Raw genomic sequence first — 27,013 nt, forward strand, 5'->3', positions numbered from 1 at the left:
ATCTAGAGCTAGTCTTTCATCAAGGCGATGCTAAATTTTAAGCAAAACAAATCTTAGAAAAAAAGAATGGAGAATGAAATAAGATTCTCTGTTTAGTGACCCTGGCCATCTAGTAAAAAGACATTAATTGAATGTGGTCCATTTGTTGTTGATCAGTATTTTTTCCAAAGGAATCTTATGTTATTCTAATTTGCTTTATGGATATAACTACAACTCTAGTTCATGAAATATTTAAATCTTAAAGGAAACATACCAAGTATATTGAAATTCCATCATAATACAATCCCAATTTGACTTTTTTATCTATTCAAAGAACATTGGATGTGGTATTCTGAGGCCTACTCTTTTTTTAAAAAGGGGGGTTTAGCTTGGCCAGTGTGGCTCAGTGCTTGAGTGTCAAACCATGAACCAAGAGGTCATGGTCAGGGCACATGCCCGGGTTGCAGGCTCAATCCCCAGTAGGGGGCCTGCAGGAGGCAGCCAATCAATGATTCTCTTTCATCTGCAAACTATATATCTATATCTATATCTATCTATCTATCTATCTATCTATATATTTTAATGGGGTTTAGAGTTGTAACTTAGCTTCAGGTAAAAAATCTAATCATCTACATTATCATGAAAACATTGCTTCTGGAAAGAAATAATTCATGCCAGCTTACTCAATGTATATTACTGAGGTGTAGAGCATGGCTCTGGTACATGAGCGTGTCTTGCTCTAATTTTTCTTTCAAACAGAAGTATGTTAGTAAGATATCTATCACCAGTGATTTTCTTAGTGCTCTAAGAGATGGTTATGGTAGGTAAGAAAATTCAGAAAGTCCATATCATCAGTTTACCCTTGAAAAATGGCAAGTTCAAAAACAGTATAATAAGCAAGAAATTAATTCACAAGACTCTCTAATCAGGTGTCAGCCCTATTGAATTTTTAGTTTTTCTCATTATTGCATTATGACAGATAGGAAGAATTGAGAGTTGGAGCTGATTCCTTTAAAAAGTTACTGTCATTGAATCTGATGAAAAATTAGTCATACTTTTTACTCGACTTATGATTGACATATGTGCCATGGCACATTGTGAAATATTTTTACCTTGATTCTAAAGAGTGACTTTGCCAAAATACTTTAATAAATAAGCAGGGCAAAAATATTACTCTGTTTACATTCTCTGCAAATATAAATAATTCAAAGATACTATTGAAGATAATTCTGGAAGTGAGTGGAGTTTCTTTGATTTTACGTATTTTATCCAAAAGAAAGTTAAAAACAGCACACCATCTATTGGCAGATCTGAATTTACTTTGCTCAAGTCACTCAGAGGTTGTCTAAATTGGCAATTTTAAGAAAACCTCTTTTGAGTTATTCATGCTTACTGGAAGGAATTGAAATAATATAGAAAATAATTATAAACTGAAATTCTACCTGGAATTTTTTTTCTTTGATCATAATAACTGATAATTCTTCAATGCTACCTCTGTAGACCTTTTCAAGTCTATAAAAAATGTGTTTATGTATATGTATAAATATTCCTTTTACAGAAATGCAATGCATGTATGTGATACTTGGCAATTTGCTTTTTTTTTTTTTTTTGCTTTGTAAAAGATAACAACTTTCTAGATTGCTATTTATTCTTTAACTGTTGCATAATATTCCATTGGTTGCCTCAGAATTCATTTGATTACTCTATATTTTCTATAGATATGAAGATTGTTATAAATTTATTTTTACTATTTCTTTTTTTTATATTTTTTATTGATTTCAGAGAGGAAGGGAGAGGAAGAGAGAGATAGAAACATCAATGATGAGAGAAAATCATTGATCGGCTGCCTCCTGCATCCGTACTGGGGATCAAGCCCACAGCCAGATCATGTGCCCTGACCTGGAATCGAACCTTGACCTCCTGGTTCATAGGTTGATGCTCAACCACAGAGCCACACCAGTCAGGCTATTTTTATTATTTCAACCATCCATTTTACTTTAAAGATTTGTGTCAGGCTTATGCTGGAAAATAAAATTTGAGCAGAAATTTACATTTCAACTTATGGACAAGTGTTAAGGCACAGGAGTTTCTAGATACTACCCTCCAGGGAAAATGAAATGGCCATATATTGAATGGGCTTGATGACCCTGTCTTGACTTTGTAAAATGTCATGGATGCTTATTTCACATCTGCCCCTTTCTCCCACAAGTGTCTGTGGCAAACTCTGGGGACTGAGTGACTCAACAATCATCCCTGGGCCTTGTGCTCTTGTCTGCCTCCCCTATAGAGCCCAGGAAAGCCGAATGTTTCCTTCCCAGCCTCCCATGCAGCTAAGGCTGTCCATGGACACAGCAGCCCTTTGGTGATTATGAGGCAAAAACCATAACGACCAAAGAGATGGTGGCCTAGTCATCATCCATACAGCAGCCTCTTGGTTCTGGATTTCTCGGTGTGTATGAAGCACAAACCCCTTATTCAAGCCACTGTGGGTCAAACGCTCTGTCTCCAAGCTGCAGGTTTAAGAAAATGAAAATGGAACTTTTGTTATGTAAGTAATTGGAATTCTTTTTCTGCTGTGCTTGGTTAGAATTCCTCAGGTGATGGGGTGAAGTACCAATTCTGTAAGGCTGCTTTTGTCTGGGAAGATTTCACACAAATCATAAGGCAGACAGAAGTGCACAGTATCCCAGTTTTAACAGGCAGCAGGAGATGGAATGCAGTGTGGAGGGCACTGGCGCTAGTTAAGAACACAGATAGGTATATACAATGACAGGAAAGAACACACGGCTCTATGGGGAGAGCTTTGGACAATGGTTTTCAGTGGTTCCCAATCAGATACAATTCTATTGCCTTCCAGGGACAACTTGCAGTTTTAAATCTTCACATGAAGGTCCCACCCCAGGTTTCATAGGATTGTTCACAAAGCCTTCTGGGTCAGTGTTGCAATAGCCATAAACTGATGGTCAAGAAGGTGCTTGGTCAATTTCCTTGGAAAAATCCAATTATCAGCAGGAGTAGAAACACTAAGGGAGAGAAGAATTGGACAAAGATGAGTAGAAATGGAACATTAAGTTTTAGGGGTGTTTGTCAGTCGGCTGGGGGCCTCCTAGGGAGTAAGTGGGGTATGAGGGAAGCCACAGTTAATAAAAAAACTCTTTCTGCACCAGAAAATATCCTGACAGGAGGCATTCCTCACTTTTCCGAGGATAATTGAGGTAATCAGCGTCTATAAACAACTGTGCTTCCAGAAATGGCCTTCAGGGGTGCTGAGGACAAATGGTTCATCAGCCCCAAGCAAGGAGAAGGGACAGGGGGGCTCATCACAGGAGGTAAGGGATGGAAACTGGGTCTCATTAGCCTATAAACTGTTGAATGTTTGAGATGTCTGAAAATGAGAAAGCCACCCCACCCCCACTGTGAGTGGCTGACAGGAGGGACTTGTCACGTGTAATTGGCATAACCAACTCACATCAGGCTCTTTCAATGTTCCTATCATGTCAGACCCTAACTCCCCCCTCTGAAGGCCTGTGAGGCTGCAGGATAAAGGCTAGTGTTGCTGATTCAAAATACAAAAGCTGCCACTAACATCCAGTTATGATCAGGGCTTTCTCTTACAGATGCTTCATTTAGTGCTCACCTGGCTTTCGGAGCATTGATGTGACAGAGAAACCTTAACAAGCCCATGATCGGTGTTTCTGTATTAGTCTTTCCATACATGCTGCAGCCAAGAGGGACCCCTTCACAGCCCTGGGAGAGTTGGGAATAAGGAAGATAAACTTTAGAGAAAGGCAGATCCATGTTCAAACCATGACTACTTTATGTACCAATAAACCCTGTGACCTTGGCATGCTGTTTGAATTCAGTTTCCTCAATTGTAAAACAAAAGGATGTGTTTATGTTTTAAGGGAGTGTTGAGAAGACTGAGTTCATGTAAATAATGTACTTACTGAAGTGACTGGTACAGAAAACCAAATGTGGTTATTTATTATTACTATCATCATCATCATCATCATCATCATCATCATCATCACTATCACACAATGTTTTTTATTTTGTTCTCCAGTGCCAGAATATACTTTTCCAAGCACTTCATCTCACCTTCATGCATATGCAGGTGTGGCAAAAAATAGGTTTACAATTGTGAGTATGCTAAACACAGAGTTTATCCTTGTATTATCATTTATTAATTATTGTATTATTTTCTATGTGGTCAACTGTAAACTAAGTTTGCCCCACCCTATATTCATTTACTTGATTAAAATTTATGAATCACCTATGATGTTTTGAGAACACAAAGATGCCTGCGATGTGGTCGTGTTGGCAAAAGGTTTGCAGACCATCTGGGGAAGTCAGACACTTGCTCTTCCAGTATCTCGCACCCCTCCTCTCAGTCCATTCTCCACTGCAACTAGTGTGGCCTTTCTGAAATGCATACTAGTATTTGGTCTTGCCCCTCCCCTGCTGAAAATTCAGTGCCTCCATGAGACCCAGGTTTCTTCACATTGACAAACTTTCTGTAAGGGGCAGACAGTAAATATGCTTGGCTTTGTGTAGCATGAAAGCAGCCATAGATGATTGGATGTGGCTGGATATGGCAAAGGGGCCATAGTTTAGATCATACCTGACGGGTCCCTGCCTGCATCTTGAGCAGTCACTCCCTTCTTTCTACCCTACAGATGTCTGCTTCAGTGATACTAAATGCATAGTCCAAATGTGCCTTACTTGTTTACTTGAGTATAACTTGACTTGCTACTCTCTCTGCCTAGAATACTCTTCTTCTCCCTCTTACCTGGATAGAACCTACATGCTTTCCTGGTTTCTGCTTAGCTATCCATTTCTCCAGACAGCTATTCTTCATGTCTCCTCTAATCCTCTGCAAATATGTACCATGTTTTCCTCTAACATGCTCCAATTACTGCCTATTCATTCCCTTGTCTGTATCCCCAAATAAGACAGCAAGTTCCTTGGAGGTGTGGGGAGGATGTATTTACTTATTTAGTCAACAAGTATTTAGGGAACATCTACTTCATACCGACAGAGTCAGCAAGAAATAAAGACAAGTGTATTACCTTTCTTCAGGGAAGTGGTCAAACAAAACAAACAGGAGAAGAAATAATGCCAAACAAACAGAGATATTAGGAAGTCTGCTCATGTAAAAAAACAACAACACACACACACAAAACACAAACAAACAAAACAAAACAAAACAAAACAGGAAATAATGGGACCAGAGTAGGGGTGGGCTGGAGTCAGAGGGTCCACTCCAGACAGTGTAGTCAAAGAAGACTTCCTATTTACAAGGAGAGCAGCTTATTTAGAAAGAGCTGAGAGAGTGCTACTAGTGAAGTTAGGTGCTGAGAGAGGTGAGATAAGGAGATAGATACTGCTCCCTTTATAAATATATCTTAAAGCCCATTGCAATGCCTGCAAAGTAACAGGTAGTCAGTCAATGTTCAATGACTGTCTCAGATGGATTTTCCAAAAGCAGATCCTGAGATGAGAACTTTGGCTCAAGAGCCATATTGGAGAGGCGATGCCAGGAAGCTTGACCCTGAGTGGAGAAATGGGACAGAGAAAGAAGGGAAGCCAAACAAGGGCATGTAAATGAGCAGATGTTGCTGCAGACAACTGTTGCTCAACCTCGGGGGAATCCTATGAGAAACTATTGAACACACCTGAAAATTTCCCCATAGAGGTGCAAGGGTGCTGGAGTTTATCCACCAATTTTCATGACACATTAGTTGGAAGCTGCCATGGACTTAACTCCCAGGAACTTCCCTGATGTCTCAGTCACAGGCTGAGCACATTCCTGCTCCCCGAGAAAGCCCTCAGTAGAGAGACTTGGGTGTTTGAAGGGAAACTCTTTGATGTGTATAAGGACTGTCCCCCTAAGGCTGCAGGTGGCCTCTAGGGTGGGCAAGGGGGTTTAGGTGAAACATTAACAACCTCTGCTGCAATAAAGAAGTGAATGAGGGATTGAGTGGGTAAAGGGGTCAAAGAATGAATAATTGTACCTCAATGAAATCAGCCCAAGGTGAGTATCCTATATAATAAAGAGGTAATATGCAAATTGACCCTCACACCCTCACAAGATGGCTGCCTACAACCAGGCTGGCAGGGGGTTTGTGAGGGACGACCAAATGACTGAACAAGCAGGAAGTGTGGGCAACCAGGCCAGCAGCGGGGGGCAGTTAGGGGTGACTAGGCCAGCAGGGGGGGGCTGTTGGGGGCAATCAGGCCAGCACACAGAGGCAGTGAGGAGTGATCAGGCCAGCGGGGGGCAGGGGGCAGTTAGGAGTGACCAGGCAGGCAGGCAGGTGAGCAATTAGGAGCCAGCAGTCCAGGATTATGAGAGGGATGTCCAACTGCTGGTTTAACCAGCAGTCAGACATCCTCCAAGGGGTCCCAGATTGGAAAGGGTGCAGGCTGGGCTGAGGGGACCCCCCACCCCATGCACGAATTTCATGCACTGGGCCTCTAGTATGACATAATAGGAGTGACTCAATGAAACAGCCCAGAGTTCTTGTCCACAGAGGAGAGTCAGGGAAAGTCCCCTGGTGGCAGTAGTGTGTTGGAACCCAGTGGATTGTGCAGCTCTCTTCCCAATCAAGGTTCAGAAGTATTATGTTGGGAATTGGCCATGGTGGGTATATTTACACCATGGCAATTGGTAAATGCTATAAATAAAAGCTTTGCTCTCTGGATATCTGATTCTTAGCACACACTGCTTGGTGGTAATATGACTACCAGTACTTAGTCCCAATCTCCCAACACCTTTTATAACCAGTCTCCTTACTCCCACTTACTTCTTCCAAGACATCTCTCATGCCTGAGGTGGTGTATCAGGCCTTGGAAGATGTCCCCTCCTTGACATCACTGCAGACCACAGATTCCTAGGAGAGCCATTAATCAGCTTGATTGCCTGTCCTCCTCCAACCTGTTGCTTTCAACTATGCCTTGCAAATTAACCAGAAGTAGTAATAGCAGCTGTCATTGATTTTCCTTATGTGGGTCAATCAGTTCCAAGGAGGGAGCTGCTTGCTCTCTTTCCAGGGGAAAATCTTTAGTTTCATTAACTGTGCAAAGATATTCCTGCTGTGGGCAATTTTGACTTGTGGATACTTATTAAGCCAGAAAATGCAAGGCAATTCTTCTGTTCTTATCCACCTGAGTGTATTTCTAATCAGGCTACAAGCAAGGAGAGTCTTCACCAGCCAATTCTGTCCATTTAGAGAGTAATAGTTTGTTAGGAACGGAGCCATACATCATTCAAGACAGTAGTAAAATGAGAGTTTATTGCGGGAGATTTATTTTGGTCTCCTGAACTGAAGGGAAGTGAGTGATTGGGCCAGTGGTTACAGTATTGATACCTTGGAATGTGCTAGATACCTTGGAATCTGCTTTGTCTGAGGGGAATTGGGAGTTTTAGGGAAGATGGGAATGCAGAGGTTTTCAATTTCACCGGGTAGGGCAAACGAGCTTTGCCCCTAGGTTGTGCCTTCAAAATCTAGCAAGTTGGGCGAGGACACTGCATTGCCAGAAAGAAGGCAGGATTGGCTGAGGACAAGCACAGGGAGCCCAGAATTTAGAGAAAATGACGCCTGTGCACACACAAACACCATGTCTTTACAGGTCTCATTGGGGTGTTTAGAGTCAGCCTCAAACGGAATCCTCCACTCACACACTCGGTCCCCTCAGGTGCCTGTCCGCCTGGCCTCCCAGGACCCACACCCATTTCTCCCTGCATCCTGGCTGCACAACAGTGTTCCCATCTCTCCATCTCCCAGAGAGGGATACTGTCTGTCATAGGAAAAGCATTCCTCTTGCAGAACCAAACACCTGGAGGACACGCAAACCTTGCCAATAGTAACAATCTCTCAGAAGAATTGTCAAGCTAAGGAAGGTTCCCTTTGTAACAACTTCCAAGGTTTTCCTTCTAAAATCCTCGACCAGTCAAGGGTGAAAAGAGGAGAGAAGGAAGGAAGGAAGGAAGGAAGGAAGGAAGGAAGGAAGGAAGGAAGGAAGGAAGGAAGGAAGGAAGGAAGGAAGGAAGGAAGGAAGGAAGGAGGAAGGAAGGAAGGGAGGGAGGGAGGGAGGGAGAAAGGGGAGGGAGGGAGAAAGGGGAGGGAGGGAGGGAAGGAAGGAAAGGAAAAAGAGAAAGAAGGCAAAGCAGCCACTCTGCGTGGCTGGTGAGCTCCCAGGGATGTGCTTGGGAGACACGCAGAAGTGTGGAGAGCCTCAGGCCACATGGTGTGCTTCTGGACAGAGAAGGCTGCACCATTTGACCTGCCTTCTGCCCACATGGCCAACAAGTATTCTTTCTGTTGTTTTAGAGCAGATTAGAAGAATGCTAACACAGGGAATCTGGAGAGGATTCTAGTTCCAACTGTGCTCTAGTTGAGTCAGGACAAATGAACGTTCCTCTCTAGTTCTCAGCTTCTTCAATAGTGTAGGAGTTTTAACATGTATGGAAGACCACTAGCCTGCTGCTTTACATGTGTTCTCCCAGCTGACGGATATACAGGCACGTGACATAAAATACTATTATTCTCAACCTCTTGGGCTTTTCCTCCCCAGGTTTCACTCACGCTGTTCCCTCTGCCCAGAGCACTTTCCTCCACCCCAGCCCCTTTCCCCAAAGCTCCCTCTCCTTCAACCTCAAGTTCTAATTTAATGCGACATCTGCAGGTGTAACACCCTGTTAGATGAGCTTCCCCTCAAAATGTGTAACACAGTTTGTAATTACTTCATTTGTATGCTCTTTTTGGTTCTGTCTCCTGCATCCAGCATTAGGCTCCATAGTGGGCAGGGACCTGCTTTGTCTTTTCTCTACCTTTGTATGCTTCTGTTTCCGATCAGCTGGCACGTAGTATGTCCACCATTAGACATCTACTGAATGGCCCTACTGAAGGGTGCATGCTGGAGGCAATGGATCAGTGTTTCTCTCACATTGATGTTTCCCTCTCTCTCCTCTCCCTTCCTTCCTCTCTAAAAATAAAACAAGCAAACAAACCAAAACCCAGGTGCTGAATGAAGCAGTGAGTGTGACCTGGGACCTGACTTGGCAGATGTGAGAGGTGAGGGTGGAGAAGTGAACTCACTCAGTGTAGACAGCCAGGAATTGGACCCGAGCTCCGGTCTGCCTGATGCCAGGACTTCTCGTGTCACCACCTGGGGTGGGTGGCTGGGCAGGGAAATTGGTGGGAGGATTTCCAAAGGTCCATTCCACTCTAGGTTTCCATTCAACACCAAGAGAATGTTGACCCCCAAAGAATTTGCAGTTCCCTCTCCCCACTCTGTCTTAATGTATTCTAGTTACCAGACCAGGCTTGGCTGATATACTCTGAAGGAGTTGATTTCACATTCCCAAGTACGGAATCAACCATCCTTGTAATATGTTCCTCACTCAGCAGGACCTGACTCTGCCGTGTTGTACAGATATTATCTGTTTAATCCTCACCTCATGATATTATTGAATTTGGTATTGGTCACACAGTATGGTTTCTCTTTAATCAGTGAGGACTGTGGGGAAAGGAGAAAGTTAACCAGAAATCCCACGGGCATCATATTTAACTTCCGTATGACGTCTTGTTCTCAGAACTCAATAGAAGTTAAAAATAAAACCACAGTGATGTGTGTGGTTTCAACAGTCTGATGCCTGCCTTTATGCATTTAACATTTTGAACTAATTAAATACATAATTATCATTCCATCTTAAGTTCATTAGATGGTGGTATTAATAATATCTTACTATATATAAAGCACTTTAAAATAAGGCAGAATGGTAAGGGCGATTTTTTTGGTAGCCATTAAGTGCTGAAATGACCAGGATTTGTCTTTCTACCCTCTACTCTAACTCACTACACTTCAGTATTTCAAGGAATTTTTAAAACATGAAGCTGTTGAAAGACATTATACTATTTATTGGGCCACATCTTTAATAGAGGAATATAATACTAATCACACACACAACCCTTACACGTGTGTAAATACCACATGAATCTCTGCATGAATTGAGAGGGGGCTGCACATGAGTACCTACTCCATCTCATTTCATTCTCTCCTTGATTCAGGGAGACAGAGGGTTTCCCTGTTTTGAGGTGAAGAAGCTTGGACAGGGAGCACTTTCTCCACAGCCACACCGCAGGGCTTGGGTTCCCCCACTCCATTCCCACCTCTGGAAGACATGCCAGAGGTGCCATCCTGACACAGCACCAAGGGCCGAGACACCCAGTATTATCTGATGAAGTCTAGGCTTAAGCATTGAACAATTAAACTCCCTTCCCCTTTATTCCTACCAATGCAAAGAGCTGCCAGAGGAGCACTTGGTCATGAGAAGTAAGCACATGCATGCCACAGTGACAAGAGATCAGGGTCCCTGTGGCCCTGACATTCACGGGCATCGTCCCCAGAGTGCGGAGTGGGTTGCAGTAGCTTCTGAATACCTCCCAAGTCCACCGGTGAGTCAAACTAGGAAGAAAGGCAGTAAAAGCAAAACTGATCAGTTTTTCTTTCTTTTTTAAATATATTTTATTAATTTTTTACAGAGAGGAAGGGAGAGGGATAGAGAGCTAGAAACATCAACGAGAGAGAAACATCTATCAGCTGCCTTCTGCACACCCCCCACTGGGGCTGTGCCCACAACCAAGGTACATGCCAACACTCCATCCACTGAGCCAAACCAGTCAGGGCTGATCAGTTTTTCTTGGAGCGCCTGGGTCTTGCTTCACTGTGGCTGGTGGTTGTATAGATTGGCTAGGGATGAGTCTCACACACACGGAGACCTGGTGCTCTGAAATGGCACTTCTCAAATACTCACCTACTCATCCCCAACTCTTTAGCTCTAAAATTCTCTGATCATGAGACAAATTCAAATATTTATTAATTCAGAATTCCTATTCTTTTTACAGCTAATGTTGAACCCAGCTAAAGGATTGACTTATGATTTATACACTGAGTGGCCAGATTATTATGATCTCTGAATGTATAATAATCTGGCCACTTAGTGTGTGTATGTATGTGTGTGTGTGTGTGTATATATATATATATATATATATATATATACCCAGTGCATGAATTCGTGTATGGGTGGGGTCCAGCCAGCCTGGCCAGGGAGAGGGGATATGGGCAGTTGGCTGGCCTGCCTGCTGGTCGAACTCCTGGTCGAGGGGACAATTTGCATATTAGCCTTTTATTATATAAGATATATACTGAGTGGCCAGATTATTATGCGTTCAGAGATCATAATAATCTGGCCACTCAGTGTATATTGGGAACTGAAAGCTTTGTCAAACTATCAAGTTGAGGCAAAAAAAAATTTTTTTTGTCTCAGTACAAATCATAATGACTTGGAAGCCCCCACAAGATTTGTGCACTTCTTAAAGGGTTCTGCAATAGCCCACATGGTCCAAGTGGATTATCAGTGCTCATCACCTCAGCCCCAGCTCTGTGAGTGTGTCCTCACCACACGTGTAGACCGGGCATCTCACTTACACCTGAGGCACATGCAGGAGTGAAGTGCAAACCGAAATGGAGTGGGCAGATGCAATGGAAGAACTAATGCATTTGTTAGAGGAAACACCCAGGGAGGCTGCACGTATTACTTTCTTGGCTCTCAAAGCTTTTAGTGGTATTGTTGAAAAATCTATATTTAAATCTATATATAAACATCATCCTGAGCATCTGAACAGTCTACAAACTCAATATTTTTCACTTAATACTTTCACTAGCCTTTCTTTTTCTTCATACTTTCTAGCAGTGATATGAAATGTCTGAATGGAAGGGTATAATGAAAAACAAACAAACCAATAACACATCTCTAAAAGGCTTTATATTAAAGATGTGGAGAGAAAGAAGGATTAAAAAATATTTTTCTATTTAAAATCAGTAAACAAAAACATGTCAACAGTAAATACTGATCAAGTTGTTTCTGGTGTTGGTGCTTTTAAGGATTAAAACAAACTGATGATGTAAGTCATAAGTAAGCTGCAGTTATAAGTATATTATGGTAATTGCTCTTAAATGCATACACTGAGTTTGTTTTCTGGACAACTGGAAAAGATCCATTCTTATTATAAACTAGAGGCCCAGTGCATGAGATTCGTGCACTCAGGGGGTCCCTCAGCCAGGCCTATACCCTCTCGCAGTCCATGAGTCCTCGGGGGATGTCCAACTGATGGCTTAGGCCCGCTATGGACAGCCTTAGTGCTGCTGTGGAGGCAGGAGAGGCTCCTGCCACCGCTGCTATGCTTGCCAGCTGTGAGCCCGGCTCAGGGCTTCTGGCTGAGTGGTGCTCTCCTGTGGGAGCGCACTGACCACCGGGGGCAGCTCCTGCATTGAGCATCTGCCCCCTGATGGTCAGTGTATGTCATAGTGACCAGTCTTTCTGCCGTTTGGTCAATTTACATATTAGCCTTTTATTATATAGGACTAGGAGGCCCAGTGCACAAAATTTGTACATGGGTAGGGTCCCTAGGCATGGCGGGGCAATTGGGGGGGCCCCTATTGGCACCCGCATGGGCTGGCCTGGCACCGCCTGCTCACCAGCACTGCCCTCCGCCGCCGCCGGTCACCTCCCTCTGTGGGTCAACGGTGGGGCGATCAAGGGGCCCCCGCTGGCACCTGCCTTGGCTGGCCTTGGGCCTGCGAGCTGGGGGCAGCTCCTGCGTTGAGCGTCTGCCCCCTGGTAGTAAGTGCATGGCATAGCAACCAGTCGTTCTGCCAGTGGTTCCACCATTCAGTTGATTTGCATATTAGGCTTTTATTATATAGGATTATGAGTTATTGTCAAAATAATGCAAAGCATTGTTTTCACATGCTTTATCATGATTAAAACTATCATAACAAAACAATTTTGATCATGTCTTTTTAATAATTATTCTTTTCAAAAGATAAACATGTTTATTGTAGAAAAATACAGATAAACAAAAAGAAGAAAGCCAGGGGACACCCCAAATTCTTCCCACCTGGAGGCGTCCATCATTAACCCCGTGGTGTGCAAAGCTTTCCACACTCTTTGGTGTGAAATGATATCTCCACCTTCTGAGGTCTGGCAGCCTTTACACACTCAAACACACATGTTTGTCCTTGTGTTCAGTTTATCTCCAGGTGAAGTGGCTCCAGCTTGCCAGACTGTTTCTGCAGATGCCACCTCCCTGTTCTCCACCATCATTGTCTTCATCTTCCAGTCTGAACCAAACGTTAGCAGAACCATAACCTCTCTCAATCCACCACGAAGCTCCTGTTGGTATTTCTCATTGGATCAGCATCACTCTAATGGTTTTTATTTTGTTTTTCACAGCTTTTTGCAATCTTTGCATTTTCAACATGCGGTGGCTATTCTGGAGGCCTGCGGCTGAGTGTGGACTGTGTCAACAAGACGGACAGTGACCTCAGCATTGACATAGCGTTTGCCTACCCATTCAGGTAAGGCATGGTGGCTCGTGCCCGCTGGCCATGCAGAGAGGGCACTATTTTCCTTTCATCGTTTCTCAAAAAGTAATGCAATCTCCCAGGGAATTCTGGGTAAACAGAAAGAATTCTGCCTGAGCCTATAAAATACCCAAACAAGTAAAATGCCCACCTACTACCCTGAGAGGATGTGTGAGTTGTACCTTCAAACCAAAACTGATTCTCCTCCAAAAAAACTGCTACAAGTAGTCCAGTATTGGGGATTATCAACATGGAGACCTCAGTTATACAATCCTTTCTCCCATCCATAGTCCCAATCTTAAGGCCTCCCAAGTTCTAAATAGGATTAAGGTCATCTCTAACTTCATATTGACTATGCAATATTGGCTGATAATGTATCTAATAAGATTAATATCTAATATTATTTCCACGTGTCAGTCACTTCACTTGCTGTTTACTTGTTAAGTTCATTTGGTCATCACAATGACCTTTGAGAGGAGCACAATTACCATCACCATTTAAAATGAGGATGCCCTAACTGGTTTGGCTCAGTGGATGTAGCATCGGCCTGCGGACTGAAAGGTCCCAGGTTCGATTTCGGTCAAGGGCATGTACCTTGGTTTCAGGCACATCCCCGGTAGGAGGTGTGCAGGAGGCAGCTGATCGATGTTTCTCTCCCATCGATGTTTCTAACCCTCTATCCCTTTCCCTTCCTCTCTGTAAAAAATCAGTAAAATATATTTAAAATAAAAATAAAAATAAAATAAAATGAGGAAACTGAGGCACAGAGATGTTTGCTCACATTCCCTCTGCCAGTAAATGGCAGAGTCAGGGTTTGAGCCCACCTGGGTTGAGACCAGAGCTCATGTATCTATTTCTATACTTAGCTTGAGATAATTTCTTCAATATCTTTATAAATTTAGTCTGAAGTTAATGCCTTACTAATAAAATATGTGCCAGGGCTTGTCTTGAATCAGACATGTTGTGATTCCAATCCAGATCCAATGGGGATTAATTAAATTTAATTTTGAAATAATTTACTCACAAATTTTTGGCACCAGATAAGTAGTGTGATCTTTTTAAAACAACTCTCAACACATTGTTTGCATCTTATTAACGCACTCTCTTGCTTACTTCAATTTAACAAACATGCATGGAGTAACCACACTGAGCCAGACACGGCACTGGCCCTGGAATTGCAGAGAAGGGTAAAGAGTGACCCTCAACACTTTTCTTACTCGGGCAAGTGCAGCACTTTCCCAAGTCTCTCTATGGAGCCCTGGACACTTCATGTTTCTAAGGAAGGAATAAAAGAAGGAGGGCGACCAAGTGGGAGGGAAGGAGAATTTAAAAATTATTTAATCAAATAAGTTTAAGAAGACTTCTTAGCACTTCTGATGCACACTTTGAGTCACCGAGAGAAGCACCGTGCTTCCCAAATGTGTCTGACCACAGAAAACCTTTCTAACGGAGCATCCAGGAGATTTGTATCTCATGAACACCCCTTAATATACTGATCCAGGGACTTCTCCTAATCCCAGCAAAAGTGCCTTAGTTCATAGGCAACAAACCACAGGAAAGTGGCATTTATACCAAACAGTTTGTACTTAATAGTTTTTAAGAGTAAAGCTGATAAAAACTGCAAACATCTCTACTCAAGTAGATGCTCTCCTAACATAATAAGAGAATCCAAAGTTCAGATTAATTAATTAAGCAAATGAAAATAAATTAAGCAAATATTAAGCAAAGAACCCCTGGTAATATGGTAAGAAGAGCTTCCTGCACTGCTAGAAGGGGGAATAGGAGTGCTTGACACTGGAGTCCTTCATGAACTCCTTGACTTAAGTGGAGAATGGCCAAGTCAATGCAAGCTCACTGGTCTGCATGCAGAATCTAGCATAGGAGATAAGAATCGCCAATGGCTGGGCTGCTGAGGTGGGATGCTTAGTAACATTCCTCATGAAGTTGTGAGGTCTGCATTGCCTTCTACAGTGATTTCCCACCAAGTGATGTGAAAGGAACAGATGATTTGAAAGTCAAACCCTTAAGATATAAAGAGCAGCAGGTCACTAAACATGGAGCACAGGCCTCTCTGTCTGTCTCTCAAACTGGAAGAGACTAATCAAAAGACCTGTCAAGGCAGGAGGCCAGTGCCTGGGTTGGGATGGAGAGAGGGCAAGGTGATATTTAATTTCATGCAATCCCTGGCTAAGTGCACCATTTGAAAAGACCCTTCAAGGTAACACTTTCCAGCACTGGGCTTCTTCATTTTCTTCCAAGGACAAATTACAATTAAAGGCAACTGAAGAAATTGTATGAAAATGTTTATTACTATTTGTAAGTATAGTGGCCCACTCATTTGAAAGAATTTTACTTGGGTTCTGAAACAAAGATGATCAACCATTGTTTTTGTGTGGGGTTTTTTCCAGTATCAGAACTTTTCTTCCAAACATTACCTTGCTTAGAAGCTTTACATAGAGAACAGAAATGAGTTATTGAGAAAGTTGGAGCAGGGGAAGAAAGGGGCTTGAAGCATCCAGCTATTCTTTCTCAGCCTTCTTCCTGCCACACACAGAGCACCCTCCCCCAGTACACTCCCTCACCCTCCACCCATCCCTACCCTGCTGTGCTATTCCTATGAAATCTCCTCAGAACCCTAGGTCTCCTAGAAGTAATTTAAACCACTGTTCTAAAAAGCAAGAAAATGTTTGCCACTATGCTTACCACAACTGTACAACATTTACTGTCCACTATTCAGGAACCTACTCAGCCCACAGAGTGCCTTGCAGTTTTGTCCAATTAATGCCCATCTAGGAAATACACATATCAGTCCAAAGAGGCTAGGTTTCACTAGAGGTGCAATTTCAATTATACATTTGGACATTTTAAAATGTTGTGCCATTATCTTCTTGGAGAAGATCTGAGTAGTAAGCAACGGCATCTGGAATTTATGCAGATTATTTTGAAGTCATTAGTTTCAGAAGAAATTTAGGTTAGCAAGATGGTAGTGAGGTAAATCATAAAAAAGTTTATTTTCTCCTCAAACTTCATAAGCCATTGTCAATTATTTGATCATAATCTTGAAATAAAATAAGAGCATTCAGCTGCTTCAAACTATTCAGTTTATTGCAAACATAAGGAACACAATAAACTCTAATGCCAAGCCATTGGAACCAAAACAATTACAGTAGTTCTCCCTCAAGGGATACATTCCAAGACACCGGTAGATGCATGAAACTTCAGAGAGTACCAGGCCCTATAAATACTATGTTTTTCCTATACATAAATACCTATGAGAAGATTTAATTGAGGCACAGTAAGAGATTAACAACAATAAAATGGAATGATTTTAACAATGTGGTGTGATAAAAGTTGCATGAGTTGCACTGTACTCCCGCTTCTTGTGAGGATGTGAGATGACACAATGCCCATGTGATGAGATGAACTGAGGTGAATGAGGCTTTATTGAGTAAAGTAAGGCTGGCCTGAATACAGCCACTGCCATATTGCTGCAGTCAATCTAATAACCGAGTCGGCTGCTAGGTAGCTGGGAGCATCTACAGCGTGGAGACGCTGGACAAAGTTATGATTCACATCCTGAGCAGGACGGAGACCGATGGCATGAGATTGCACCACGCTACCTGGAGCAGCACACAGCTTAAAGCCTATGAATTATTTATTCCTGGAATTTCCCATTTAATATTTTCCGACCTTGGTTGGCCACAGGGAACTGAAAAGTAGAAAGCAAAATTTCAGATGGGGGGGATGGTGATAGCTTGTAAATGACATCAAAGGAAGCTACTTAACTTTTTTATCAGATGATCACATGTAGGATAATGTCAATTTAGTGAATGCTAGGTAATTTTTATAAATATGTGCTGCTTCCGATAAATATGCCAAACTATGTGACTCCTTTACACCACTACATGTACTCATATCAAAAGGAATTTACACTCAGCAATATATCATTTTATTATGGGAATGAAATATTTCTCACCTGACCTTCCTTTTGATTTGTGGTTAAATGAACAAGTAACATTAGATGTTTTCTCATCTACTAAAATGTACTAATCTGGTAAAAACTTTTTGACCAAAAAGTTATTGGGGAGGACTTCTGGATTTCTAGGTGGTGAGATTATGAGTGAATCAAATATTGTTTTTACATTTGTCTAGTTTTTGCAGATATTCTACAATAAGTTTTTGAGATTTTTCACACTGTGAATGTACTGAAGCAACATAGTATAACTTGAACTATAGAGACAAACTGCCTGGGTTCAAATCCCCATGGAGCTACTATTTGCTGGCATAGCTATATGATATTAAGAAAATTGCTTACCGTTTCTGTTCCTTATCTGTAAAACAGATACAATGTCACCTATTTCATAGTAGTGTTGTAGTAAATGAGCAATATATATGCAAAATGCTTAACCCAAGGTATAGCATTCAATAAGGTCTCTTTTAGTATATTATTATTACTTTCATAATCAAGAAAGGGTAATTAAAATTAGAGAACTAAAAGAGATCATTATTCTACTTAAATAGCAAAATTACTCTGAAGACAACATAAATAATCCCTTTATTATGTGATATTTCACCCAGAATGGGAGCTTCCCAACCCTCTCTGTCCCAATATGCAGACATTGAAAGGTGTGTACATATTTAACTGTCTTACATTTATTAACTTGCTCTTAGTTCTTATATTTAAAGCTTATTTGGGTCCTTGAAGGTATTATTATCAGGCTCATTGTTAGTTTTGTTTTTGTTTTTTTCTCATTAAACTATTGGGAGAATGGAAACCTCCCAAAGTGACAGGACTGAGGGTGCTGGGTGCCGTCAGCGTGATCCTGGTTGGTTGTTGGAATGAGTGGGATGGAAGAATGAAACTGTGAGTCTTGTGATTCTTGAAACAGAAAATCCGAAGGATGAGCCTCCATGTTGAGGGGAAAGATGAGCTGGGTCTGCTTATCTGGGCACCACTGTGCAAAGTTCTTCTTTTATGACTCCTGCTACCTGTCCTGAGTCAGAATCCCCCTCCACCTGTTTGGAACGTGGGCACAGGTGGAGGTTGACACCAGACGAGCTGTGGAGTTCGGGCCATTATCTAGAAATGCTGGCTCTGTCGGGGGGAAGCATTTTTTCCTTAAGATCCACGCCCTACAGCGGTGATAATGAACAATATTTTTTTATTTTACCATAAAGGCCAATTCGGGGAAAGTAAATATGTTAAGGGCTGCAATTTTTTTTATATATATTGTGTCCAGAAAATGCTTCATTAGCAATTACATTTAAGCATTCCTTTATTGTTTCTCATAACCAAAGGATTTCATTCTTTTTGGCTAAAGTTTTAGAAACTTCATTACCACAGTATCTCATTTCCATGTGCTTTAAAGTAAATTTTGTGTGTGATGAGACCCGGTGATTCCATGGGGCCCAGAGGTGGGGAGATTTGAAGGTAGAGCAGCTAAAGGGCTAATGGTGGAACTCTAGCCAAACCTCTGGCTTCAAATCCCAGTTCTGCCATTCAGCAGATGAGCAAATGATAACCTCCCTGGCTTTAGATTCCCTTATTATAAGAAGAAGATAGTATCACTTTCCTCAGAGTATGATTGTGACGGTTCAAATAAGTCATCTAAGTTAATTGTGTGACCCAGAGTCTGGCACACATCAAGAGTTCATCAGTTATATTATCCTGGTTGTTGACATTGTTAATAGCACCTAGCGAAGGGAGCTGGCACCAGACGACAGCTGTGGCCAAAGACAAGGACAGCCATTTCTGCAGTGAAGAGAGGAGCTATCATTTGTAGGGAATGTCTGCAGAGATCACAGAAAATGGGGCAACATGGCTGCTGGCGTGATATGGGTCCAATGAAAAAAATAATAAATGGCAAATTATTCTACTTTCACTCCACTCTACTGTTTGCCGCCCAACATATGTAACTGCTAGTTTGGAACTCTTTTGTTGCAATACTTCCCCCGAAAAAGAGTGGTGGTGGAGAATTAGATAGAAGGGTGTCTTGGTTTGGGTTCTCCCAGAAGCTCACCCTGATACAGACATTTGTAATTTTCTTGAAATACCAGTAAAGTGTGGGGAGTGAGACAGGGAAAGGAAGAAAGCCAATAAAGAGTGGATTAATGGGCAAGGTACCACCATGGGCAACTGGGGAAACCGAGACTTCTCGAAACTGGGGGTAACATGCTTTACAGTAATTCTATTAGGCAGGCGATGAAGCTGTGGTGATTATCTACCTACTCCTGTTGGCCATTGGTCAAAAGTTGCTTCTGACCAATGGCCAACCAAGCATGTGCTTGCAGCCCAAGAAAGCCTTCAGGCAGAGATCTTGGATGCTCACCTAAGACCATCATATACAAAAATGGTGGGTGCCAGAGAGATCCGGGTGGTCGACCGATGGCCTCTAATACAATGGGGAGATTCTCTAATCATTTTTCCTACATCACTGAGTGATCCCATGTTGGATCATTTATTCATTCTCTCAATAAATATTTATTGAGCACCTACAGTGTACAAGGCCCTGAACTATGTAAGGCTTGGTTTATATTGGTTGGTAAAGTGTACAGGACCCTTTCCTGGTGAGATTTATAATTATATGGGGATGAGAGAAAGACAGTGAAGACACACACACACACACACACACACACACACACACACACACGGTAGTGGTCATTTCTAAGAAGAGGGTGAACATAGTTCAGAGATGGAAAGTGGGTGTTGCTGGGTGTTGAGGGTTAAAGGACACCCGGCTATATAAACGCTCCAGCAGGGCTTCCCTGAGGAGATGGCATCTAAGCCATTCAAAAGAGAAGTGGAAAGAAAGTCCCGAACAAAGGGAGCGACATGGACAAGTCGAGAGGACAGGAAGGGGCCAGCAGGCAAAGCCCGTTTTAGATGAGCTGCTGGGGAAAGTGACATTGCAGTGCAGACCTGCAAGAAGTAAGAGCGGGAGAGCCAGAGAGTGGTGCCTGGGAGATATCGGGGCGGAATATTCCAGAGGAGAGGGCAGGTGCAGAGGCCCAATGTCTGAGTTTGGGGATGTAAACAAGTCATATCTGTATCAGTCAGGGTCCATTTAAAAGAGAGCTCATGTTAGGTGGCTCAGTTTTTTAAAGTAATACAAAGAAGGAACTAGGTAGACAGAGCTTTGATGATCGAAAAGGGGACCAAGAGGCAATCCAGAGGTTAGCACCTGTGGGGAGCCGCCCACACCCTGATGGCTAGCGCAGCGCTTGGCAAGTACCGACCATGAGCCAAATTCAGCCAGCCCACTGCCTGGTTTTATAGTTCACAAGCTAAGAATTTTCAAGTGATTACATTGTAAATACTACATAACTACCAACACAATATCCTCGGTTTTGTCTGCTGGCTCATAAAGCCCTTTAAAAAATAAGTTTACTGACTTCTGGGCAAGACACATAAAGAGAGAAGATGGTCTCATTGGAAGCACAGATGGGCCCGTGTGGTAGAAGCTGGGACCACAGAGGCTTCCAGGAGGAGTAGGAACCACGGAAAAGATGCAGCCACTGCTGGAGATGCTGCCCAAAGAGCAAGAGCAAGAGCAAGAGGCGGAGAAACACCCTGGCTTCTCCCTTGCTCCTTCCCTCCATGTCCCACCAGAGCTCCCACTGGGCAAACCTAACTGGAAAGCAGTTGTTAAGGCAATCAGGCTCCAGATATGCAGAGCAGAGCAGGAGAGGAGCAAAGCATGGAATTGAGAACAGACAAGCAATGGCTAGCACAGAGTTCCTCTCAGAACCTCAGTGTCTTCATCTACAAAATGAGAAAAATGGGTTGAAGCTTTCTTAAGAGAGAATGAGACCTCTAACTACATGAAACTAGAAGCACAGTTGTACTTGCCCTCGGCCAGAGAGACTGGTAATGCCCCAGCCACTGCTACTTCAGAGAGAACAGAAAGAAATGTAAAAATTCAACAGAAGTACTTTATACAGGTCTCTTTCTTTCAGCTTCATAGGGCTTGCTCTGATATTTGTTCTATTTGCATAAAATCTGGACAGGCTTCTAAAGACCAGGGTTGGGGCACGTCTTGAAGATGATTGTAGGTTATGTAACCGAAGCGGTTGTTTGTGGAGCTCTCCTGGGGAGGTGGCAAGCGGCAGAGATGAAATCAGTGGATGCTGAATGAGCCTCACTGCAGTTCTCAGTCACACTCTGCAGTGTTACAGGGCGGGCCTGGCCAAGCATGGTGGGCAGCACCTCATTACCCAGGAGAGGCTCCACACCCTAGAATGCAAAATTGTATACCTTTTTGAAAGGCATAAAAATCCATTCTTCCTTACATCTGTTATCATTTCTAGAATGGGGGCGGGAGAGAGAGAAAGAGAGACTGACTGTGAGTTTCCTAGCAAAGGACAAAGGGATTTGGCTATTTGAACAGCCCAGAAGGAAGCATCCCACTCACAGCTACATGTATGTCCAATCCCTTGAAACTATTAGATGCCTGATCCCTGGTCCCATGAACCCCCTTCTGTTTCCTTCTCTTCCAGAACCGGAGAAATGTTGGAACATTCTTTGTGGCCCCTGGAGCTTCTCAAGCAGGTGTCAGTTGAGTGGCAGAGACCTATGTTCCCTCTCCTTCCCCATCCCACCATCCCTGAGAGAATGGCGTCTCTCGGGGCTACATGTCAAACAAAAAGGAGGCAAGAGCTCAAGCTGGTGGCTTGCCAGATGCTTACCAGTCAGAACTGAAAAGTAAAAGCCTCAGAGCCTGGGATTCAAGAAGTGATGTCTGTAAGGCTGGGATTCACATTCCTGATTCCCCGCCCAGGATCCAGCTGTGGGCACTCAGGGGCCTGCACGGGAGTCAGGATTTGAGACTCTCCATGTGCCCCTACCTGCATTTGTATTACGTAGAGAGAACGCTTGTGAAAAATGGAGATGCCAGTATCCTGCCCCAGATCTACCCGGTCAGCATTACTGCCCTGGGGCCCAGGATTGGCATTTACCGACGTCCCCAAATGATCCTTAGACACACGGAAATTGGAGAACTGGTGACTTAAGGAGAAATAGGTACAACTTCAAGCTACAATTGTCTGATAAAAGACAAATGTGTGAATAGCAAATGGATGTTTCTATTTTCTGTTATTCCCAGATTACTAGTTGGGGCATATGTTACTCTTGGAATGGAAAATAAAAAACTGCAAAAAAAAAAAAAAGCAAATGGTAATTTAAACTGAATAGTAATGAGAAACCTACATCAATTTTACTACCTCCCCCAACAGCTTTTGAGCATGTCCCCCTCAAAAAGGTGGAAATGGTAGTGGTCTTTCCCCCCAGACCAAGTAGAAATGAAGGTAGAAATCAGAAAGTGGGATAAATATGTCAATTCTTTCATCGTGTGTGTGTGTGTGTATGTGTGTGTATGTGTGTGTGTGTGTGTGTGTGTGTGTAATGATTGACAGTTATTGTTATGGTCATTATCCCCTTGTCACAACAACACTGTAACAGACAGAGCCAGACTATTTTATTTCCCTTTATATGGAGCAGCACAGAGGCTTAAACTTTACTCAAGATCATACAGCTAGTAAATTTCAACCTGGAACCTATCCACATCTTCTGGCTTCCATGGGTGTGTCGATGGAGTTGTTCACTCCCATCCCAAACTCTCTTCTAACAATAGTGAAAATCATGAAGAAGATGATGATGAAGGTGATGACAATAATCATTATCATCATCATCAAGTAAAAGCCATTATTTATTGATAATTTTACCATCTAAGAAGAATTGTGCAAAGCATATCACACATTATTATATCACTAGAGGCCCAGCGCCCGAAATCGTGTGTGGGTACGATCCCTAGGCCTAGCCTGTGATCAGAGCCATCTTCTCCAGCTGCCGGCAGCTGGCCTTGCCCCCCCCCCCCCGTGCCAACCACCTGGGTTCCCAGTTTGCCATCTGGTGATGGGAGCCTGATGGGGGGGGGGGAGGGACCAAGAGGTCGACTGGTCCTGCCTGCTTATGGCCCTACCCTGCCGTAGGTTGCCCTCTGTGTGTGGGGTGACCAGTGACCAGCGGGGTGGGGGCCTTGACCTGGCGCCTCCCACATCTCCCACCACCCACCCCGGTTCCCCATTCACCATGTGGTGATCGGAGCCTGCGGGCCAGGGGGAGGGACAAGAGGCCAGCTGTCCCACCCGCTTGCCAGCCCCACCCCCGCCGCAGGTCAGCCTCTGTGTGTGGGGTGACTCTCAGGGCGGGGGCCTTGGCCTGGTGCCACCTTCATCCCCCGCCACTCACCCCGGTTCCCCATTCACCATCTGGTGATCGGAGCCGGCTGGCGGCGGGGGTGGGGGGGGGTGGGGGGGTGGGGGGGTGGAGGAGTGACTGAGAGATGGTTAGTGCATCTCATAGTGACTGGTCAAGCGGTCGTTCTGGTCATTCTGCCGTTATGGTCGCTGGACTTTTATTATATAGGATATCATCCATATGAGACAACATCTCTATGAAATAGCTTCTCTGAACTCCACCTGACAGGTGACAAACTAAAGCTCATGGAGGTCGAGTGACTTGCCCAAGGTCATGCATCTGCCAAGTGGCAAGGCTGGACTTTGAATATCTGTGCTTGGCTAACACCAGGCTCTTCACCAGCGGCAGTGAGGTCTTCGAGTTGACAAACCCCCACAATTGCAGAGTCTCCTTTCATTACTCCTACATGTATAGCCTGCACCCCACAGACAGGCGAGCTGGGCAGGCGGAGGGATTTAGGGAATGGTTCTCAGGGACATCGTGTTCCTTGGGACTCAGAATTGCTTTTCTAGTTGATTTCCCAAGTCCAGCAATAAACCCTGAAGGAAAAGTAATTCCAGACTGCATCTGTTATGATCACCCATTTTCCTTCTTGCAGCTATTTAGAATTTGAAATAAATTACCTGTTGCTGATACAGTTTGTAGAACTCTTTACTTTTTATTTTAAAAGATTCTGTGCTAAAGCAGCAGCTGTGACTTGGAAACTGAGTGTTTAAGGAGTCACATAAATGACAGGGTTTTCAAAGAATAAAGTTCTTCCAAAGGGTTTAGTGCTGCTGTCGGTTCTCAGTTCCCTGGCAAGGGGGTGAATGGAGAGGGAAGCAGGAATTGGAGTCAAGAGGACTCAGACTAATCAGGAGTCTTGAACATCCTTCATTACTATGAAGGAGCTTTAGTTAAAATGCCCGTCTGACTCTGAGATATCAGAAATCAGTGGACGGTACAGAGAACCACTTTTCCTAATTGCAGAGTTGAGACTTCCCTGTACTCAATCAGCTCTTGGACTCGTTAGAAGCTAGCTGAGAATTAAGCTTAACAACCTACATTTATGTTTTATTTTAGCGTACCCACCAAGGGTTTCATTTTCCATCATTTCTTTCACCACCTTACATCCCATCATCTAAAATAGTTACACTTCTTAGAATATATTTTTATTAGAAAAAAAGAACACATTTTTGTTCTAAAAATCCCATTATGCAGAAATGAATGAAGTAAAATACCAGAATCCCCATTAATGTAATTTCTCAGAGATAATCACTATCTAAAGTTTTGAGGTCTACCATTTTAGACATTTTCTTTGCATGTACTCATTTTTTAATGCAAACTGTTTCTGGTGTAAACACGATTTTTCAAATTCTTAATTTTACAAAATTGTAGATATCTTTCCATGCCAGCCTTATAGATCCACCACATTTTTTGGCCTCATAGCTAGACTATAACTTATTGCATAGAAAGACCGTAATTTACTAAGCCAATCACCTGCTGGTGGAAATTTAGGCTCAGTTTTTTCACTTATAAACAATGCTACAACTAACTTCGTTTCATAATTTCATTCTAAGATAAGTTTCTGGGGCAAAAGGTATATAAGTCTTAAATTTTTATAGAATTTGTCAAATTCCTCCCCAGAAAGCAATTTATATGCCCACCATCGAGGTATAAAGGTGCCTAGTTATCCACAATCTTCCCAAAATGGAATACTATAAGTGCATTTATTTATCAGTGAGAATGAACATGTTTTATAATATAATTATTAAACATTTATATTCCTGGCAAAAAAATTTTAAAAACAGTATGCCCATTTTAAAAATATATTTGTTTTTATTGATTTCAGAGAGAAGAAGGGAGAGGGAGAAAGAGATAGAAACATCAATGATGAGAGAGAACACAGGCTGCCTCCTGCATGCATCCTACTGGAGATTGAGCCTGCAACCCGGGCAAGTGCCCAGCCTGGGAACTGAATGGTGACTTCATGGTTTATAGGTTGACATTCAACCACTGAGCAATGCCATCTGGATCCACTTTTCTTTATATCTGATTTCTGGCATATGAACCTTATCACTTTCTCCCACCCCAGTTCCTTTATTAAATCAACATTATTCAATACACTCCTTTGAGATTTATTAATTAATGCAACAAATATTCAGTATGGTGCCAGGTACTGTGCTTGGCAATGACTGAAATTTAAAAATGAAAAAAGAATAGGCTATCTTTTCATGGAGCTTAGTCTTTTAAAATAATACTAATACACACTCTGGCCAATGTGTGCAGTGGTTAGAGCATAAGCCTGCCACACTGAAGGGTCTCAAGTTTGATTCCTGGTCAAGGGCAGGGTTGCAGGTTCAATCCCTGGCACTGGTCGGGGAATGTGCGGGAGGCAACGAATGTGTCTTTCTCACATCAATGTTTCTTTATCTATCTACCTACCTACCTATCTATCTTTCACGCTCCCTCTCTCCCCTCCACTTTCTAAAAATCAATGGGAAAAAATATCTTCCAGTGAGGACTAAAAAAGAGTAAGATAACAGCTCTAATCATCACATTCTCACAAAAAAGCAGAAGGAAATTCCTTCTTTTGAGTCACCCATCAAAGCAAAATAAAAGAATACTAAACACTGATGAAACTGAGACACAGAGAGGTAATATGGCTCATCCAGGACCCACAGCAAGTCCTTGGTTATGCAGAATTTTGCACTAATGTCCCTGAAATCCTTATCCAATATGACCATCACACAGAGTCACAATGCAGATAATTGGAATGAAGACTTAATAATCTCTACTACTGAAAAGGAGGCCTATAACAAATTGCCTAAATTAACAAATGAATGTTTACACAGTATGATAGGACATTTGAGGAATTCATATACCAAATTAATTTACATCATGGTGCTCAATAAGCCCTCATTAAATGTTGACATTGCTCAATAGTGGTTGCAAAGAGAACTCACTTGCCAACCCCTGTTCTCTCACAGATACAAAATATCATGAAAGAGCTTGTCTTTGGGTTAATTTTCAATAATTTATTTTTATTTATCTCTATGCTTAGTTTATTCCTCACCAAAATGAGAAGGGGCTGCTTTCTCCCATCTTTTCGCAAGTCACCACAAGCAATTTTTAAGAGTAAATACTATAGAGAATGCACAATTAAATAGGATTTTTTGCCATCATCTTAGACTGACGTGGCCTTTACCATTTTCAAACCTGAAATTACTACTCTGATTACCATGGTCTCTAAGATGGAATTCAGTCTCTCCACAGAGTGAGCGTTGTCTAAAAAATGATAAAGTTTAATGTTCCCTTTTTTCAGACAAAAAAAAAGTGAAGCATGAAGATCCCATATTGGAAGAACAA

General features: G+C 42.7%; 1 protein-coding gene across 1 annotated transcript in view; it reads left to right on the forward strand.

Annotated features, from left to right (window-relative positions):
- Positions 1-27,013, forward strand: part of SYNPR (synaptoporin) — a 285,194-nt gene that overhangs the window by 172,720 nt on the left and 85,461 nt on the right. Inside the window, exon 3 of the mRNA XM_028152699.2 lies at positions 13,280-13,404. Coding sequence (XP_028008500.2) covers positions 13,280-13,404 — 125 coding nt within the window. The remainder of the gene's footprint in view (positions 1-13,279; positions 13,405-27,013) is intronic.

This window comes from Eptesicus fuscus, chromosome 18 (genome assembly GCF_027574615.1).
Source record: "Eptesicus fuscus isolate TK198812 chromosome 18, DD_ASM_mEF_20220401, whole genome shotgun sequence".
Lineage (NCBI taxonomy): Eukaryota > Metazoa > Chordata > Mammalia > Chiroptera > Vespertilionidae > Eptesicus > Eptesicus fuscus.